The 18,849-nt window shown below is 41.3% G+C and overlaps 1 protein-coding gene across 5 annotated transcripts in view; it reads right to left on the reverse strand.

Annotated features, from left to right (window-relative positions):
• INSC (INSC spindle orientation adaptor protein) overlaps positions 1-18,849 on the reverse strand; it is a 133,621-nt gene that overhangs the window by 60,532 nt on the left and 54,240 nt on the right. For all 5 annotated transcript variants that reach the window (XM_053562570.1, XM_053562571.1, XM_053562572.1 and 2 more), the window contains exons 3-5: positions 12,157-12,502; positions 11,081-11,133; positions 10,057-10,180 (exon numbers count right to left, since the gene is read on the reverse strand). In XM_053562570.1, coding sequence (XP_053418545.1) covers positions 10,057-10,180; positions 11,081-11,133; positions 12,157-12,502 — 523 coding nt within the window. The remainder of the gene's footprint in view (positions 1-10,056; positions 10,181-11,080; positions 11,134-12,156; positions 12,503-18,849) is intronic.

Genomic DNA, 18,849 nt, shown 5'->3' on the forward strand with positions numbered 1-18,849 from the left:
TCAAAAGATATAGAAAGATGCTATTTTGAGAAGCACCTGGCAGGGGTTCTGGTTCTCTCTGGGCCTGTGGGGTCAGACTTCAGGACCATCAGTAGCGCCCCCAGTCAGGTATCTGCCAAGGGTGATTCTTTCAAAGCAGCAAATGTGGAAAAACCTCTCTAGCAGTAGGGGTCTTATGGCCTAACCAGTTCTCTAGTAAGAGGTGGGGACATGAATTTTGGGGATAATTCATGATATAGAATTAGTGGTGCTTCTCAATCCTATGTCAAAAATTTTTTTCTTATAGCCCTAAAGAAAATTGAAAAATGTGTGACTCTTTGCACATTTTTAATTTGGCAGCTAAAGTCATTTACTATAAGTTTAAAAAACAAAATTGGAGTGCAGCGCCTGTGGCTCAAAGGAGTAGGGTGCCGGCCCCATATGCCAGAGGTGGTGGGTTCAAACCCAACCCCGGCCAAAAACTCCAAAAAAAAAAAAAAAAATGGGAAAGATAAAATTTCCAGCAGATTGTAAATACTGACATAAAATAAAACCATGACGTCACTCTTTCATATGTGTTCAATGGAATCCAAATACCAAAACAACTTGATACCAGCATTATCCATTTAAAAACGCATGAATAATCTCTTTCTTTAACATTTTGTATCTTTTCTTTTCATCACTAAATTTATATTCTCATTTCATTTTCCCTCAGAATTTTACCTTAATGCAATGCATTTAAGTTTTAAAGTGTTTTATTGATTACCCTTATCATGCTTATCATGAAATTTGAGATTTTATTTCCCGTTATTTAAGACTCCAAGTGGCTTTTCAAAAAAATTATTTTCGTGGTTGAGTTATTGCTACAATTATTATCAGCACAATTGGTCAAAACTATGCATTTTTCTAAATAATTATAAATCATAAAAATTGAAATTTTGGGCAGTGCCTATGGCTCAAAGGAGTAGGGCACCAGCCCCATATGCTGAAGGTGGTGGGTTCAAGCCCAGCCCTGGCCAAAAACTGCAAAAAAAAAAAAAAAAAAATTGAAATTTTTTGATAAATATATTTCTTAATGAAATGAATGAGTCTTTTCATCCTTTTTAGGCTTTCTAATTCATTTATGTATCCATGATTGAATATTGACTTACTGCTATATTTTTAGGTGTAAAGTCTGAAAAATCTTGTTCCCATAAATCAAGAGAGGAATGGGAAGAGTTTGTATAGCCATTTTGCCCAACCCTTTGTGCACCTTCCAAGTTACATAATTGCATAGTGATCTATCATCAAACACTATTTTTAATCATCTGATAGGTGTTAACTCCTCTAAATTGGTCCTTCTCTAAATTGCTAAAAGCAAAGAATTGGAAACCACTTGACTAGCAAAAGCATTTGTTACCCAACCGTCAGAGTCATTTGTTCACTTTCTCAATTTCTGGGAAACATTCTGAAAGTACTTTACCAAGACTTATCAAATAACTATCAATTATAACCATTACTTTTCACTTAGAGCACCTTAGATCACCCAAATTTTCCTGAAAGGATTGGGAAAATCAAAATATTATTAATTTCATTGCCAATACAATTTTTAATAAAATATTTTTATTTTTCAAATATATTTTCTCAAAACTTTAAAGCCACATCTTTTGCTTATTTAATTTGTAGAAAATACCCACCCAATAATTCAACTAGCAAAGAAATCCTTTTAGTCAACCCACGAGTCAGACTCAACTGTCTCTCAATAAAGACTTGATTACATTTTTTAATTAAAAAAAATTATATGTATTTTAAGAAATGCTAAAATACATATACTGACATAATTTTAAAAATCACTGCCTAAGGGAAAATGCTACAAATCATCAATATTAAAATAAAGTAGACCTAAAATAAAACTTTATTTATTTGCATGTTATAAAGCCAAAATAAAACAACTGAATTTGTAATCATGGAAAGTAATATGTAGCTAATATTTTAAGTTAATTGTAAATCTGAAGCTCACACCTGTAATCCTAGCACTCTTAGAGGCCAAGGTGAGTGGATTGCTTGAGTTCAGGAGTTGGAGACCAGCCTGAGCAAAAGCAAGACCCCATGTCTAAAAAATAGCCAGGTGTTGTAGCAGGCACCTGTAGTTTCAGCTACTCAGGAGGCTGAGGCAGGTGGATTGCTTGAACCCAAGAGTTTGAGGTTGCCATAAGCAGTGATGCCACAGCACTCTACCTAAGGCAACAAAGAGAATCTGTCTCAAAAAAATAAATTAATAAATAAATCTAAGATATGATAAAAGACATAGTATTCCTTCAGTAAGTAGGTATATATATGTATTAAACTTTGGTGTTCATCTTTAGGGAATAATTATATAAGAACTGATTATTTTTTCCCCTTTATATTTATTTATTTTTTTTTTTATTTTTATGCTTTTTTTATTAAATCATAACTGTATACATTGATATGATCATGGGGCATCATACACTCGCTTCATAGACCATTTGACACATTTTCATCACAATGGTTAACATAGCCTTCCTGGCATTATCTCAGTTACTGTGCCAAAACATTTACATTCTACATTTACCAAGTTTCGCAAAGGATACACAGAAGCAAGTTACAGTGATTGCTTTTGTTAGATAAGGACCCTCTAATGTTTGTGTCCCACCCCCAAAAGATGAACCCTATCCCTTGACTCCCCATGCCCTCCCTCTTTCCTTTTCTCAGTTCTCCCTGTCCCTCACCCCCCACTGTGTACTAGGACCTTAATTGTCCTCATATCAGAATTGAGTATATAGGATTCTTATTTCTCCATTCTTATGATGCCTTACTAAGAATAATGTGAAGAACTGAGAATTTAAAAACTATAAATAAATTGATCAACTTTAATGGCTCTCATGAGCAAACTGTCCTAAGGTATATACCGCCTAATTCTGTTGTTGTTGTTGCAGTTTTTGGCCAGGGCAGGGTTTGAACCCGCCACCTCCAGCATATGGGGCCGGCGCCCTACTCCTTGAGTCACAGGCACCACCCTATCCTGCCTAATTCTAATTAGTTCAGCTGCTAACAATTAATTATATCTTTTGCTAACAAGAAGTAGAAAGCAGTATAAATATTTCGAAAGGTATTTTGACAAAATAGATTTTCATTACTTTCTTAATGCACATCAAAGGTGTAAAAAAAATTATCTAAAACTTGCATCCGTATTTTATCCAATATACCTGGAAAAATTTGGTCACTCTCCTAACAATTCTGGTTACATTGAAAAGAATCAGCATCGTTAACTGTTAGAATATTTGGTCTCCAAAGATACTTTTCAGCTAATGTCACATCCTAGGAATGAGTGTGAAAAATAGCGGAAAATAGTTGATTATATTTAAATACATACTAAAAAAAAAAAGCTGTCTTCAGTATTTGATATATCCTCTCCATGCTGTCTTTGCTCTGGTCTAAGGGAATGTCCCTCCTTAACACCATTTGAGAATAAATGAATAGAAAAGATAAAATAAATTGGAAACTTTAAAAACCACCCCTCCAACCATATACTCTACCACTTATCTGAATTTAGAAAATTCTCACGGTGAGAAACATGCACAATTTCTAAGGCTTCTTCCAACATAAATATGTATAAAGTATGGAAATAATTCTTGGAGGCCTAAGGGTTTTATGGTTTGTGAATTAAGACATTTCCTTTGATGCCCCACTCTGATCCAAGGTTTTTGCACAGCAGGGCAATGCACTATAAGATTCAAGAAGGATGAAGAGTCTGCCTTTCGTATGGAAAATAATGAGAGGGGGCTATAAAAAACTCAGTGTATTATTCGGAAGATCATTTTCAAGAAGGAAAGCAAAAACTGAAGATCTAGAAATACATTTCCTTAAATCAATATGTGCCTGCATTTTGCCCAGGGAAAACTTTGGGAACCTGGGAAATGCAATGCATTTGAAGTAGTTTGAAGACCTCTGGTCTAAGTCACTTCAAGGAGCCCAAATTAATGCAGCTTAGGGTGGCAGAAACACAGAGTTTCGAGGGAGCTAGAAATTAAGACAGTTTGAATACTCGATGGGAAAGAATGCAAATCAAGCAAGTCCTATACAGAAGTTAGAAACTCCTGACTTTGCAAGAAGAAGAAAACGTTTCAAATGCCCTTCCAGGAGAAAGGAGACATTCTTCTACCATACTTGGCAAACACGGTATCACAGTTAACCTATGGCTCTGCTAGTGAGTGAGTGTTCACAAATCTTTGTGGACTATGGACACCAGAAACAAGCCGGCTGGCATCCCGCTAAGGCTGCAGCTAGCACCGCCACACCACCGTCCTCTTTTCCTCAGCTACAGACGACTGTCTGTTAAGGCCTTTGGCAACCTTAAGGACAGAGTCCTGGGACAAAATAGCAACTGGAGACTTTTTCCAGTGTGAGAACTGGCCCATTTTAACTTTCTGGGAGCATAGGCATAATGCTATGATATTACTATGTATCCAATATTAAGGGATCTGTGGACCTTTCCACTCATGGCAGGAAAGACAAGTGCAAATTGAGAAATCCTAAAGGAACCTTTCCTATTCCTGTAGGCACATCCTGGACTGCAGGTGCTGAGGGAAACGCAACTCCCCACACACTAGCATAAGGCCCTCTTGGCTGAGAAGAACGGAATAAGTAAATCAATGAGATTATATTAAGAGTAAAAGGGTTCAGGGTTTTTTTTTTTTTTACTTTATTTTCTCCTAGGTAACTTTAAATGGGATTGAGGGGCATATTAAAATTTTGAAAATCTTTATATATCTCAGCTGGAAAACATGTTTGGGTTATCTATGTACTGCCATTTAATTTCATTGCAGCCTCTGCTTACCTATCGGACGTTATGACTGAACGAAATATGAGAGTTGGAGATACAATGGGAAGCAAATTTTGAGCTATAGTTGCAAACCTAAATATCCTTAGAGTTCACCTAATGACCATAATATTATGAGAAATTTCCAAGCCTTCTGGAAGCAAATTCTAAACTGTCCATGGTGATTTCCGAAGGATTCACAACGGAGTAGAGGTTGTTATTTGGGAGGATGGCTTCATGAAGATAGGAGGGACTGCTCACAGACAGTTGGCCTCATCCCCCAAGTGATCCAGCCATGCTCCAGTGAAACCACAGCACTGGTGGTTTCAGCAATGTCACCTCCGCTGGTCTTGCTCCCACCTCTCCTTCTCACCTCACTGAGAGAGGAGAGTTATCTGATTGGGGAGTTTGGAAAAAGGAACTGAGTATGCTCAGCTTATTGCCGCCCTCTCTGGAAGGTCCTCTGGTCTGACATTTGTCATGGGATACATACTTGTCACTCAGGTGAGGACTAAGATTGTCCAGCTCAGCCTGAGTCAATCAGGAGAAATGTACTTGTGAGATGAAGTTTTAACACAATCACTTAGCCACAGAGCTAAGATTCATTTAGTTTTATGAGCATAAAGGTGATATTGAAACTAAAATAGAAATTATTGACTCAGTGACTGGGTGAATGAACATAACATCTATCCACATGAAGCTGACCAAGGAATGAAAGATACAGCCAAGAGTCAATTTGGTCAATAGAGTCCCCTCAGTTGTCTTCAAGTAAATCCATCTTTGTAGGTCAAGTCTTCTCTTAACTCCCACATGGCTAATCCTTGATTTTCATGTAAGCTAATCATTAGTGCTCATTAACTTTCCCTTGGTGGCCCCTAACATGTAACCTTTAAATTCTCCCTCTCCACAACCTAGTTAGTTATATCATCTTAATAAACAATTAGGAGGCTATGTTAGCAAAACTTGCTGTTAGTTCCACTTAAGGCAGGGCAGGTCTCTAGTGAATAAAGCAGATGACACAATCAGGAGATTGCCACCAATTACTCATGTGTTATCTCATTTAGCTCTAACCACAACCCATGGTGAGGAAACCAAGGGTCAGAGAAATTAAATAACTTGCCCAAGTTTGCACAGCCAGTAAGTAGCAGTCAGGATTTGATCCCTGATACACCTGCCAACTCTATGCTCAGTCCACGATCCCACAAGGCCCACATTCATAGAATTACATATCATCAAGATTGGATGAAACCTTACGCGTCATTCAATCCAACCTCTGCCTTCTACCCATGCACCCCCATCCCCACCCCCAGCCACAGCTCACCCATCTTAGTCACAGGAAGTTCCTAAGGCAGCCCCTCCCATTGCTGGGCAGCCTATTGCTTCACAAACTTCTTTTTACAGGGGTGTTCTGTACATTAGATCCACTATTTAACAAATGGTGCTGGGTAAACTGGCTGGCAACCTGTAGAAGACTGAAACTGGACCCACACCTTTCACCATTAACTAAGATAGACTCTCACTGGATAAAAGATTTAAACTTAAGACATGAAACTATAAAAATACTAGAAGAAAGTGCAGGGAAAACTCTTGAAAAAATCGGCCTAGGCGAGTATTTTATAAGGAGGACCTCTGGGCAATTGAAGCAGCATCAAAAATACACTACTGGGACCTGATCAAACTAAAAAGCTTCTGCACAGCCAAGAACACAGTAAGTAAAGCAAGCAGACAGCCCTCAGAATGGGAGAAGATATTTGCAGGTTACGTCTCTGACAAAGGTTTAATAACCAGAATCCACAGAGAACTCAAACGTATTAGCAAGAAAACAATAAGTGATCCCATCTCAGGCTGGACAAGGGACTTGAAGAGAAATTTCTCTGAAGAAGACAGGCGCACGGCCTACAGACATATGAAAAAATGCTCATCATCCTTAATCATCAGAGAAATGCAAATCAAAACTACTTTGAGATATCATCTAACTCCAGTAAGATTAGCCCATATCACAAAATCCCCAAACCAGAGACGTTGGCATGGATGTGGAGAAAAGGGAACACTTTTACACTGCTGATGGGAATGCAAACTAGTACGTTCCTTTTGGAAAGACGTTTGGAGATCACTTAGAGATCTAAAAATAGATCTGCCATTCGATCCAACAATTCCTCTACTGGGTATATCAGGAAGACCAAAAATCACATTATAACAAAGATATGTGTACCAGAATGTTTATTGCAGCCCAATTCATAATTCCTAAATCATAGAAGAAGCCCAAGTGCCCATCGACCCACGAATGGATTAATAAGTTGTGGTATATGTACACCATGGAATATTATGCAGCCTTAAAGAAAGATGGAGACTTTACCTCTTTCATGTTTACATGGATGGAGCTGGAACATATTCTTCTTAGTAAAGTATCTCAAGAATGGAAGAAAAAGTATCCAGTGTACTCAGCCCTACTATGAAACTAATTTATAGCTTTCATATGAAAGCTATAACCCAATTATAACCTAAGAATATGGGGAAAGGGAAGAGGGAGGGGAGGGGACGGGGGAAGATGGGTGGATGAAGGGTAATTGGTGGGACCACACCTACGGTGCATCTTAGAAGGGTACATGTGAAACTTACTAAATGTAGACTATAAATGTCTTAACACAATAACTAAGAAAATGCCAGGAAGGCTATGTTAACCAGTGTGATGAAAATATGTCAAATTGTATATAAAACCAGTGTATGATGCCCCATGATCGCATTAATACACACAGCTATGATTAAAAAAAAAAAAGAAGAAGAATATTTCCCAAATTGCATTTCCTGTAATACCAACACTTCAGAATAAGCAAATAGGCATTTTAATCGTAACAATTTTTAAATTCTGTGACCCTGTAAATTTTGATTATACTGCTTAACGTTCTGTGCTATGTACTGTCCTGGTCACAGGTAGACAACACAAACCCCACATACGGAAGCCACAAGTCAGATAAGGAACACTGAATGTGTGAAGACGCTTTAGAAGATGTACAATGCATCACAGGGGAAGTTCTCACGCAAAGAAGTGTGTTTGATTTCATTTACATCAAGACACCCCAAATATAGGCTACTGGTATAATTACCAGCATCCTAGGAGACAGTACTTGAGTCCCTCGCTTAGGAAACACATGCTAACATCACTGAATACAAATTACCCTGCCTTCAGCCAATATATTTGCTGGTGTCTCTGCTGTCCTATATGGAAAACTTTTAATGTAAAAAGAAGCTAAAGATCAGCCAAAAAATATTATGAGCGTGGCAAGCTCAGTCCTTAGAGGGGCTTAGAGGATACTACATCACAGAACACCCTGGCAGGGAAGGGGGAAAGTGCCAGGAAAGGAAACTAATATGAAGATGAATAGAGGACAAAATTCTGCCAATCCCACCAGGGGAGGAAGGAGGAGTCACTGATCCTGCCCCACTCCCAGGCCAGGCTTCAATGACCCAGGTGGTCAGACCTAGAGGTAAAGCAGGGGACAGCCAGGAAAGTGGGAGTGCCAGATAAGGAATTCTACCCTAAATAAGATCAGAATGAAGGGAAACCAGAATGGACCCAAGTACACAGCCCAAAAGGCCCCAGTACGCTCCTGGCAGGCCTAGGGAGCGTATCCCAGATCTCATGAACTACAGGATTAAAGACCACATATTCCCCTGCTCCCTGGTAGAAAGAGTTGATGACTGGTTCTAAACTCAGCTGATTTTCACTGACAATCCAACCTACCACTTCCATTTCAGGCCCCCCCCCACCTTTTTTTTTTTTTTTGGCTGGGGTTGGGTTTGAACCCACCACCTCTGGCATATGGGGCCGGCACCCTACTCCATCCAGCCACAAGCGCCACCTTCAGCCCCTTTAATTGAACCTGGCACTTCTAGGAAGGTGGTTACTAACGCGGCATAAAGAGTTGCAGCCGGCACCTGGGCCCTGCTCAGACGTTCCTCCTGGCCCCTCCCCACTGCTAACTTCAACATTTCTCTGTCATCAGCTCCTCACTTTCTTCACTTTGGCTCCCATGTCCTGTGGTTTCCTCTGAACTTGATGGTTTGGTTTGGGTTGGGGACCCCAACTTGAGCCACCACCTGCCCCTATCTGTGATGTCAACATTGGCTTGTGTGCATTAAGTGGCTGCCCCAGTGCCCCAACCTTAAGTTATTCCTCCCATTCGTGCCTGTCAGGGCAAGGGGAGTGACCTTGGAAGACCTTTCTGTGGTTAGGAGGGAGAGAATGTCTGGGACCAGCTGCACGGACATGGGACCAAGCCCTGTGGGGCGGAGGAGTGTGGACTGAGACAGGATGGGCAAGTGTCTCTGGCCAGAAGGGCCTGGGCCCTGGGCAAAATGAGCTCAGTGCTCAAGGAGAGAAAGGAAACTCTGGGCTCAGTAGAGAGCCTGAATTTGGAGAGAAGCCGACATGGAAAGGGATTTGTTATTTGTGGGAAGCTTTTATTTGGTGGTGGGAAAAGAATGGCAAATATGTAACACAATATTTCTGTAACTATAAATAACATGTAAATACCTTTCATAATGAGAACCTTATGGAATCTGCTTTACTGGGAGGCTCTTAAAATAGCAAAGGGCAAGGGTGGGGAATAACATGTATTTAACCCATACCAAGCACTAAGCACCTTCCATGTGTTTTTGCTTAGGCCTGTCACTTTTCTCCTGAGGAAGTTTCCTCAATTTATAGATGAGGAAAATGAAGCTGAGAGAGGTTCACCACCAGTTAAAAATAGATCTGTCAGGTTACAAAGTGTCCCCCTCTTTCTAAAATCAAGCATGAGCCTGCTTGGAGTCAGGGGCAGGACTATAGGACTTTTCTAGATTCCTCTCTCTTACCAGGATTTCCACAATTGGCTTATTCCTGGTGGGTACCTTAAGTCTTTCAGTGCGCTATGAATAATAACAGAAGTTCTAGGTAATGAGAATAATATTAAAAGTATAATTAACAAATGCCAGGCTGCCACCACTTTGCTGTGTGACCTTGGATAAGCACCTTCCCTCTCTGGGCTGCAGTTTTCATCTATGGAGAATGCACAGTTGGGTTAGGTGCTCAGGAAGGCTCGGCTCAGCTCTGCAGCTTTGTCTCTCCAGATGCTGGAATTGACTTTGGTGATCTCAGATGGATGCTTCCCAAGAAAGATCATGTGAGCAGCTTCTGCCAGCTTGGCCCAGCCCCTCTGTCTCCCCTGTCCCCCAAGAGTCCCCATGATGCCCTTCGCCACAGCCCAGCCTGCACTGACCTGCACCTCCCGTGTCAGGGCCAGCTCCAGCAGCTGGCCAAAGTGCTGGCCCAGCGTGCTCAGGGTCTCACTCACACAGGCCTTCATCGACTTCAGGACATGCTCGTTCTCTACCTGGAGGCACCTGGGGAGAAGGAACCATGTGGTGAGCCACTGGGAGGGCTGAGGAGCAGCACAGGGGCACCGCAGGGGCCAGATGTGGGCCTGCTCCAGGCCTGGGGGTGGGGTGGGAGTTTCAGAGGCAGGAAGCTGTGAAGAAGGCTTCTGGAGGGCGAGGTATTGCCAGTGCTATAGGCGTATGGCAACGTCTATGGCCCTTGAGGATTTTCTTCCCAGACAGAAAGAACAGATGGAATCTGGCTCAAGTTTACCCCTGTGGCCTGAAAATGTTCCACCCAGGAAAGCCAAAGACCCCAAGAGCCGCAGGGCATGTCAAAATCCACATTTCTCCTGCAGAACACAGGGGCTGGGAAGGGTGAGGAGAGTGTCAGCACACACCCGGGTGTGTACACATGTGAGGCTGAGTATGTGTGTGTGTCTGAGTGTAAACTTATGTATGTTTATGCCTATGAAACCTGGAGAAGTGCGTGTGAGTATATGTCTGTGCTTGTGTGAGGGTGTGTTTATATATCTGTGTATAAGTAAGTGAGTGTCTGTGATTGTCTGTGTTGTGTGTGTGTGTATGTGGGTGTATGACTTTCACCTTGACTTATTCTTTCCTTGATTTGGGAAGCTCTGGAGCCTCCTCACAGTCGTAGAAACCTTTTCCTTGTTACCAACTCTTTGAAAACCCTTTCTTCCTATGCCTGGCCCTTTTCTCTGCCCTTTACCTTATCCCCAGGGCCTGAAAATGGGGCAGAAAATTCCAAGGGAATCTTTTAAAGTTTCAGATAAAAGTCAGATAAAGTAAACTCCTAAACTGCCATCAGGCCTCCCCTTCCCATTCTCCCTCAAGAGACAGACACCAGCCCTTCCCCTGTTGAAGTAAGGGTCTGGCAGACTCTGACCCAGAGGTCAAATTTACCTTTCCGTGACTGCTGAGAGCTCTGAGCATTTCTCCATTAGCAGCTTCTCAATCTGTAGAAAAATAGATCAGTTTTCTTCAATTCAATAAGCATTGATTGAGGACCAACTGCTGTGCCGGGAACTCTAGGGCATAAAGATGAAGAATCAAGTAAATTGACTTGGGGGACAGGCACATGATCTATAAGGCAATGCGATCAGGGTCGCAAAAGAGATCATCGCCAGCTGCTTTGAGAGTTTAAGAAAATAAAACTGAGCCGGATAAAACCCATCTGAGAGGTTTCAGACAGGAAGGGGCATTTAAGCTGAGCTTTGAAGAAAGAATAGGAGTTACACGGTCTGCAAAGCAGAGGAAAGAAAAGGTTGAGGCAAAGGGGCAAGCACTAAGGTGAAAAGTGAATGGCAAAGGAAAGAGAGAAACAATAAGGGAGATTTTCAATCATTCACTTTGGGCTTTGAGAAGAAAATTCAATGTCATGGGCTGTGGACTCAGCAAAGCTCAGGTTGATGCCAGTTTGCACCATTCACTGCACACCTTGGGGCGAGTTACTCAGCCTCTTGGAATTTCTGTTTCCTCATCTATAAAATGAGGATAATAATAATACTAACTGATATTTTTAAATCAATTCCTTTGATGTTTTACATGTAACAAATAATGTATTCCTCTCACAAATCTATAAAAGAAATGCTATTATTATACCCACGAGGATGAAAGAACTGGGGCACAGGGAAGTTCAGAAACTTGCCAAGGTGCACACAGCAGAGCTGACATTTGGAGCCAAGCAGTCTGGCATTAAAGTTAATGTACTTAACGTCTATGCAGCTGCTCACAGTGGGGCTGCCTCCTTCACAGGTCATGTGGTGTGCACCGAAATGTGATTATGTGTAAAAACACCTCACACAATGTCTCACCTGTTAGGAACTCAGTCAAGGTCCCTACTGTCTTTTTTCCCTGCTTTGCTGGAAGAGAAAGGCCCTGAGGGACAAAAGGTTGGGACTCCGCATGATTCGGACCCACTCTGCTCCAAGGCATCTCCAGTCCCAGTACCAGCCCACCCCCATCCCAGGGCAGCTGACCTGGCCCATTTCCTGCGAGGAGCTCCTGCTGGCAGCGCTGTACTCGCTGACCATGGAGCGGGCGTGGCAGGTGAGGCGCACACTCATGCTGTGCACACGCGTCCAGCGGTCCTGGGCCAGCTTCTGCCCAATCCTGCGCAGCTCAGTGCTGATGACCCAGCCCCGCTTGAGCAGCAGCTGCAGGGGGTCTCCCGGGCCAGGGCCTCCTGCCAGGATAAGGTCGCCCTGTGCATCCTCCTCCAGGCCGATGGGCTTTGCCTGCAGGACGCACATGCACTCACACTCGGTCATGAGCTTCAGGTCCTCCATCCAGCGCTGGACCGAATCCACTTGCATCAGGTGCAGCCTACAACGAGGTGACAGCACCAGGATGACTATCAACCCTAGGCAATTTCCAAAGATTTCCATTCCGGGCCATCTGATGTTTACTAAGCACCTACTATATGCTCAGCCCTGTTTCTGCCATGCATGAACTTGTTTCTGGTTACCTCCATCTTACAGAGTATAAGCCTGAAGAAGGCTGGAGGACAGGTGACCAGATTAATAAACAGCAGGCAATGAAGTCTGACAGGATAGCAGGTGATCTTTACAATAAGGGGAAAATGGAAGTAGCCTAAATATCTTATGTTTTATGCACTATAGTACAGCGACATAGTTATATCGTGCCCATTATTTAAAATAAATAAAGGTTAAAGCAAAGAATAATGTATGTGTGAAGAAAGTGGGGGATACCATATGCAAAAGTGTAAATGTAACACACAGTTGTTCCAATAATGTTAACAAGCTGTAACTAGAAAAATATTTAGAGGAAAGACACTAAAATGCTAAAGACTTTTAATGGGTAGTAAAACTAAAAGGTTTTTCTTTTCATTTTTTTAACTTTTCTTTCATTTCCACATTTTCTGTACTGAGCATGTATATTATTACTTTTGTCTTGGAACAAAATTAACTTTATTTAGTACAACAGTGTGAGAACACAGATTAGATCCTAAGGTCTCAATCAAACAAAATGCACTCTAAAATTCCCTTCATCAAATAATAGTCAGTACTATCAGATCATGAATGAAGCACTGCACATATTTCATATCACCTAAGTGCCAGCACTGAGGGACAAGCAGAGATGAAGGTGTGAAGTCTCTTCTCACAGGGAGCTTTTGATCTAACTAAAGAATCAAGACAAACTAATGCAAAATTAAAAGACAATTCTTATGTGTCAATTAAAAATAAAACTTAAAAAACAAGACAAGACAATAACAGGTTTCACTATCATTTCACAACAGAAGACATGTATAGTTCATGATTAAGGCTGAATTCAAGTCCTTTTTTTTTTTTTGACTTGCAACAGCTTCTGATTAGTCCTTCTGTCCTAATCTTACCTATTTCAAACATTCTAGACTTGCTACCAATTCATTTCTTCATTCAATAAATATGTATTTTGTGTCTACCACGTGCCAAGTATTATTCTAAGACCTAGGCTAGAGCGGCAAACAAATAATCAGTTCCCTTGCGAAAGTTACATTCTGATGACAATGGCAGTCAATTTTCCAAATAAATAAGCAATGTAATATATAATATGTTGGAGGTAGAAAGTGCTATGAAGAAAAAGAGGAAGGGAAAGAAGGCTAGAGTGTGCTGGTGGTGGAAGGGGGAATGGGCATTTCAATTTAAAATTGGTGGATCAGAAAAGGCTGACTGAGAAAGGGACACTTGAGCAAAAACTTAAAGGACCTGAGGAAGGGAACCATGTGGGTAGCTGGGCAGAAATTCTTTCGGGGAGAGAGCAATTACAAAGGTTCTGGGGCGCCAGTGTCCTCGAGATGTGTTAAGGAATAGCAAGGAGGCCAGAGTAGCTGGGAAAGAGCTGACTGGGATGGAGGGTGGTGGTGAGAGTTATACGGGAAAGAGAGCAGGCCCTATAGGGCTGAGTCGGGCAAGGGGAGGACTTGGCTTTCATTTTGCATTAGGGTAACAAAAATGGCACCGGTGAGGCCAGCCTGGTGAGGCCCAGGTGTCAGAGAGGGTTGAAATTGTAAAGGCTCACTCTAATTATCAAGGCTAAAATCATGTATTCATGTTTACAGTTTTTCAGTGAGAAGGAGCAGGACTTTCTGAACGATGCAGGTGTTTACCTATAAGCCTTTTAAATGTAATTTTTAACCTCAAAGCTTATAGTATTTAACTATAGAAAGCCTAACACTTAATAGGTCTCAAAAATAGGTAATTGAATCAAGTAATCTTGAGACTACCCATGAAATATGGATTGTAAGGCTTGCCAAGCCAGCTGAAAACGTTTTTCGAACTTGCAGGAAGTTACACAAGAGGGACATGAGTGTCCAGGACTGGCACATAAGAATGCTCTGACATCTTACAAGGGTACATGTGAAATTTACTAAATGTAGAATACAAATGTCTTAACACAATAACTAAAAAAATGCCATGAGGGCTATGTTAACCTTTTTGATGAAAATATTTCAAATTGTATACACAATTGAACCCCACATTGTAAGCGCATTGTACTTCACGATTGCATTAAGGTACATAGCTATGATTTAATAAAAATAAATTTTAAAAAAAAGAGAGAATGCCCTGAAACCACCACATCCTTTGTTCTGAGACTACATTTTGGCAGGTGTGGATTCTGTCCATGGTTGGGATGTCAGACAAAATTTAGGTGAGTTCCCTGCCCTGTGGTTAAAGTGTTAAGTGTTGAGTAAGTAACTGGAGCCCACAAAAAGACATGATAAAATGCTTAGTTTTAAATAAAAATACTTGAAGCAGAAGTCCATAAAACCAGGGAAACCTTTCATACGAGATACTGTGCAAACATTCCTGTCTTCCACTAAGCAATGCTCTGGTTGGGTAGAGCTTGGACCCTTAGCAACCAGTGCCTTGATTCTCAGAATCTGGCCTGAACTTAAAGGAAAATGGTGTTCTAGTGAGGCATGGACATATATATATACACCTCAGTCCCTGGGAAGTACCTGTCCCCATGTGACAGGTACTAGTAACAAGATTAAAACATGCTCAGTTCAAAAAAGATCTAAAATATTAAGCAATATCTCCCAGACAACCTCTGGTGAACCTGAGTTAATGAAACACTGTTGACACCGACTGTGTGCCAGGCCTGTGTGGCTGATCCCTGCCCTTAAGAAGCTCACACAGTCCAGCAGAAGAAGCAGATGTAAAAAATAGAGCTCAACTTTACTCTCATCCATCCTGATGAGTATTTCTAGGAGTTCATCTCATACATTCTCCCCACTTCAGAAAAAGAAAACACCTGGCTCAGTCAACCAGCAGTGGAACCAGATGATTCTGTCCTCCTTCCTTCCTTACACCCTCACCCTGGGCAGGACCATAGCTGCTGTGCCCCGCCATGGCCACCCAAGATGATTGCCGCTCCTTCTGGTGAATGTCATGCTCACTGGCTCCACTGGACATCTCAGGATGCGACCATCACACCTTCTTCTCTTACTGCTACCTCTTCTAGGTACCATCGTGCCACCGCCAGATATGTCACTGGGTCTTCTTTGAATTGCTGTGGCTTCTGTTAGATACCACAGCTCCCAGTAGCACATGATGCTAGGGCTAGGTTGCCTGGATTCAAATCCCAGCGCTGCCACTTACTAACTGTGTCACTTTGGGCAGGTTACATAATCTCTGTGTGCTTCAGTTTCCTCATTGGCAAATGGAGAAAGATTAGGAGGAGAAAGTCATTTGAGAAACAAAAGCTAAATGCCTAGGCTTTCTGTAATTATTAAGTGAAGTGATTATACTGGGTGTGTCTGTATTACACATATATAAATATGTGTGTGTACAAACACAAACAAATATATGAAGTTCCTAACAGGCTATATATTATATGTGTTAATTACTATTAAGGCAGTTCTGCTAAAATAGCTATATCATCAGGACCCTTTTACTTAAAGGTCAAAGAAATGAAGAAAATTCTGGGCAGATGGCAGTCGTGGCAGCATAGTTTTTCAATCTTTCCAAATCCCACGTAAAAACTGACAGAGCAACTAGATAACAACCCTCATAGATAATAATTACAACAAAACTAGCTGATAGGACCAGGCACAGTGGTTCACACCTGTAATCCTAGCCCTCTGAGAGGCCAATGTGGGAGGATCCCTTGAGTTCAGGAGTTCAAGACCAATTTGAGCAAGAGCAAGACCCTCTCTATACTAAAAATAGAAAAATAAGCTGGGTGTTGTGGCAAGTACCTGTAGTCCCAGCTATTTGGGAGGCTGAGGCAAGAGATCACTTGGACCCAGGATTTGAGGTGAGCTAGGCTGATGCTAGGGCACTCTAGCCTGGGTGATGGAGTGAGACTCTGTCTCAAAAAAAAAAAAATGCTAGCAGATATGGTTATCCCCACAAATCCCTAAACACAAGCAAGTGGGGACAAACACCAATAGCTGTTTGACCTGCTTGGTATCATTTTGTGAGAAGAAGGAAGCAATCTGGTGCGTCTATTGCACATGAGAAAGGAGAACCCCAAAATAGCCACTGGATATTTGCTGGAAAGCACAGTGTGGGAATTTGAGAACAGGGGTTAAAACTACAAGGAGGTTTGCCTTTCCATTACAGGTGACTCCAAGGTGTCCTCCCAGCTCTCAAAACTGACCCACCAGGAATCTTTTTTATAACAGAGCACCACATGAAGGAGAAACTTCTGGGAGTGGAATCAGAATGGAGTGGATCAGGGACAACAAGGCAAAGGAAAGAGAAATTCAGCTCAATGTGAGGGGAAGAAGCAATGCCAGGGACGCTCAGAGAGCAGGTCACCATATTTTTAACTTTACACTCAAAAAGAAGGAAGTGGAACTACATGAAGTTAGAAGAGTTTTCCTGAACTCTGCCTCTCTCCAAAGGTTCAGAAAAACTAACTTTACTTAAAAAGGTGCAAAGAAAATTATTGACTTCTCATCCTGTACATAGTTTTATTCTTTTAAAAGAGAACAAAGAATGGAATAACATCTCTATAAGGAGAAAATGCTAGAAAAAAATATTTTCAAAACAAATAAAATCTATAACCTAGTATTTCAAAATAAGCTTAAATTTTAAGAAAATTATACAGGACATGAAAAAGCAGTATACGTTCTCCAGAAGGAGATGTCCTAAATCAGGAAAGAATTAGAAATAAATTCTCATTTATTAGGAGGAGAAAGTCATTGGAGAAACAGAGGCTACACAAGAAGAAACATGTAAGATAATGCCTTAAGAAAACCAAATGCAAAAATGAAGAAAATTTTGAAAATAAAAGAAGAAAGAAGGATTTGAGAGAAAGTGACAAGTATTAAACATAGATAAAGAAGATCTAACAAAAATTCCCAAGGAAAAAACCAAAAGCATAGAGACAGAATCAACGCAAAGAACTTTAAGTCAGGAATACTTCACTGTGAGGGAAAAAGATTTTAAAATGCACAGTGAAAGAGTGTATTACAAATATGTGGGGCACATTTTAATAAGATTATTGGAGGACAGAAAGGAAAGAAAAAGGAGAAAGGAGGGAGGAAGGAAGGAAAAAGGAAGGAAAGAATCCTTTGTGCATCTAGAAATAAGTGCAGATTTTTTTGAAGCCATACTTTACACCAGAAAAAATAAAAGAGTTACATATTCAAATACTCAAAAAAAATGCAGTTTGTGCCAAGGATTTTATATTTATCCAAAATGACTTTCAAGTATACAGTGAAAAGAAGCCCTGATGGCAGAAGTGGTGTTGGACAACAATCCTTCCAGAGTGAGAAGACAAAATCAACAAGGCTTGTACACTGATTCATACAGATGACAAATGAAAGGGAATCATCAAAGATGAGACCCAGATTTTTCTATTTGACCAGTTGAACAGAGAGCAGAACCAAGTTTGGAAGACACGGTGATGGGTTCCGTTTGAAACATGTGGAGTCTAATAGACCGGCTCTCTCTTCTTTAAAAGGAGTCTAGTCCCTCTTACTGGAGTGTTTTCTCGTAAAACTTCATTTCAAAATCTTCCAGGCACTCCCAGCATCCATGTGGAGTGCATGGCCCACATGCTCTCACAAGTTCCACTCCGAATATTTATTCATTCACTCAACAAATATTTACTTAGTGCCAAATATGTGCCAGGAACTCTTGTAGCTGCTTGGGAATATTAACAAACAAAAGAAACGCACATCCTAACCCCATGGAGGGTACATGCAAGCAAGGGAAAACAGACAATACTATGCATAATAAATATAATAAATAAAAAGGTGTATGATATGTTAAAGGCAGAACATTTCTATTAAAAAGTAGAGGTAGAATAAACAGGATCAAGATTGCTCATGTGGGAAGCAAGGAGATGGTGGCCATTCTGAATATGTGGTCAATGTAGGCTCATTGAGAAGTTAAGATCTGAGCAAACAGTGCAAGGGGATGAAAGAATTGGCCTTGCCGAAAGGTGAGTATGGGGCACTGTGCACAGAGGACACAGCTAGTGCTAAGGCCCTGGCAGGGAGTATGCCCAGTTTGCCTGAGAGAGGATGTAGAGACCAGCGTGGTTAGAGTGGCGTGCACAAAAGAAAGATTAATGAATGAGCTCAGAGAAGAGACCCAGGCAGATGACACAGGGCCTTGGAAGCCATTGTAAGCACTTTGAGTAAACAGAATACTTCCCATGACCTCCAAGGACTCTTGTCACCAGATGTCCTCCCAGCCCCTATACTCCTCTAC

Source organism: Nycticebus coucang, chromosome 14 (assembly GCF_027406575.1).
Source record: "Nycticebus coucang isolate mNycCou1 chromosome 14, mNycCou1.pri, whole genome shotgun sequence".
NCBI classification, from domain to species: Eukaryota; Metazoa; Chordata; class Mammalia; order Primates; family Lorisidae; genus Nycticebus; species Nycticebus coucang.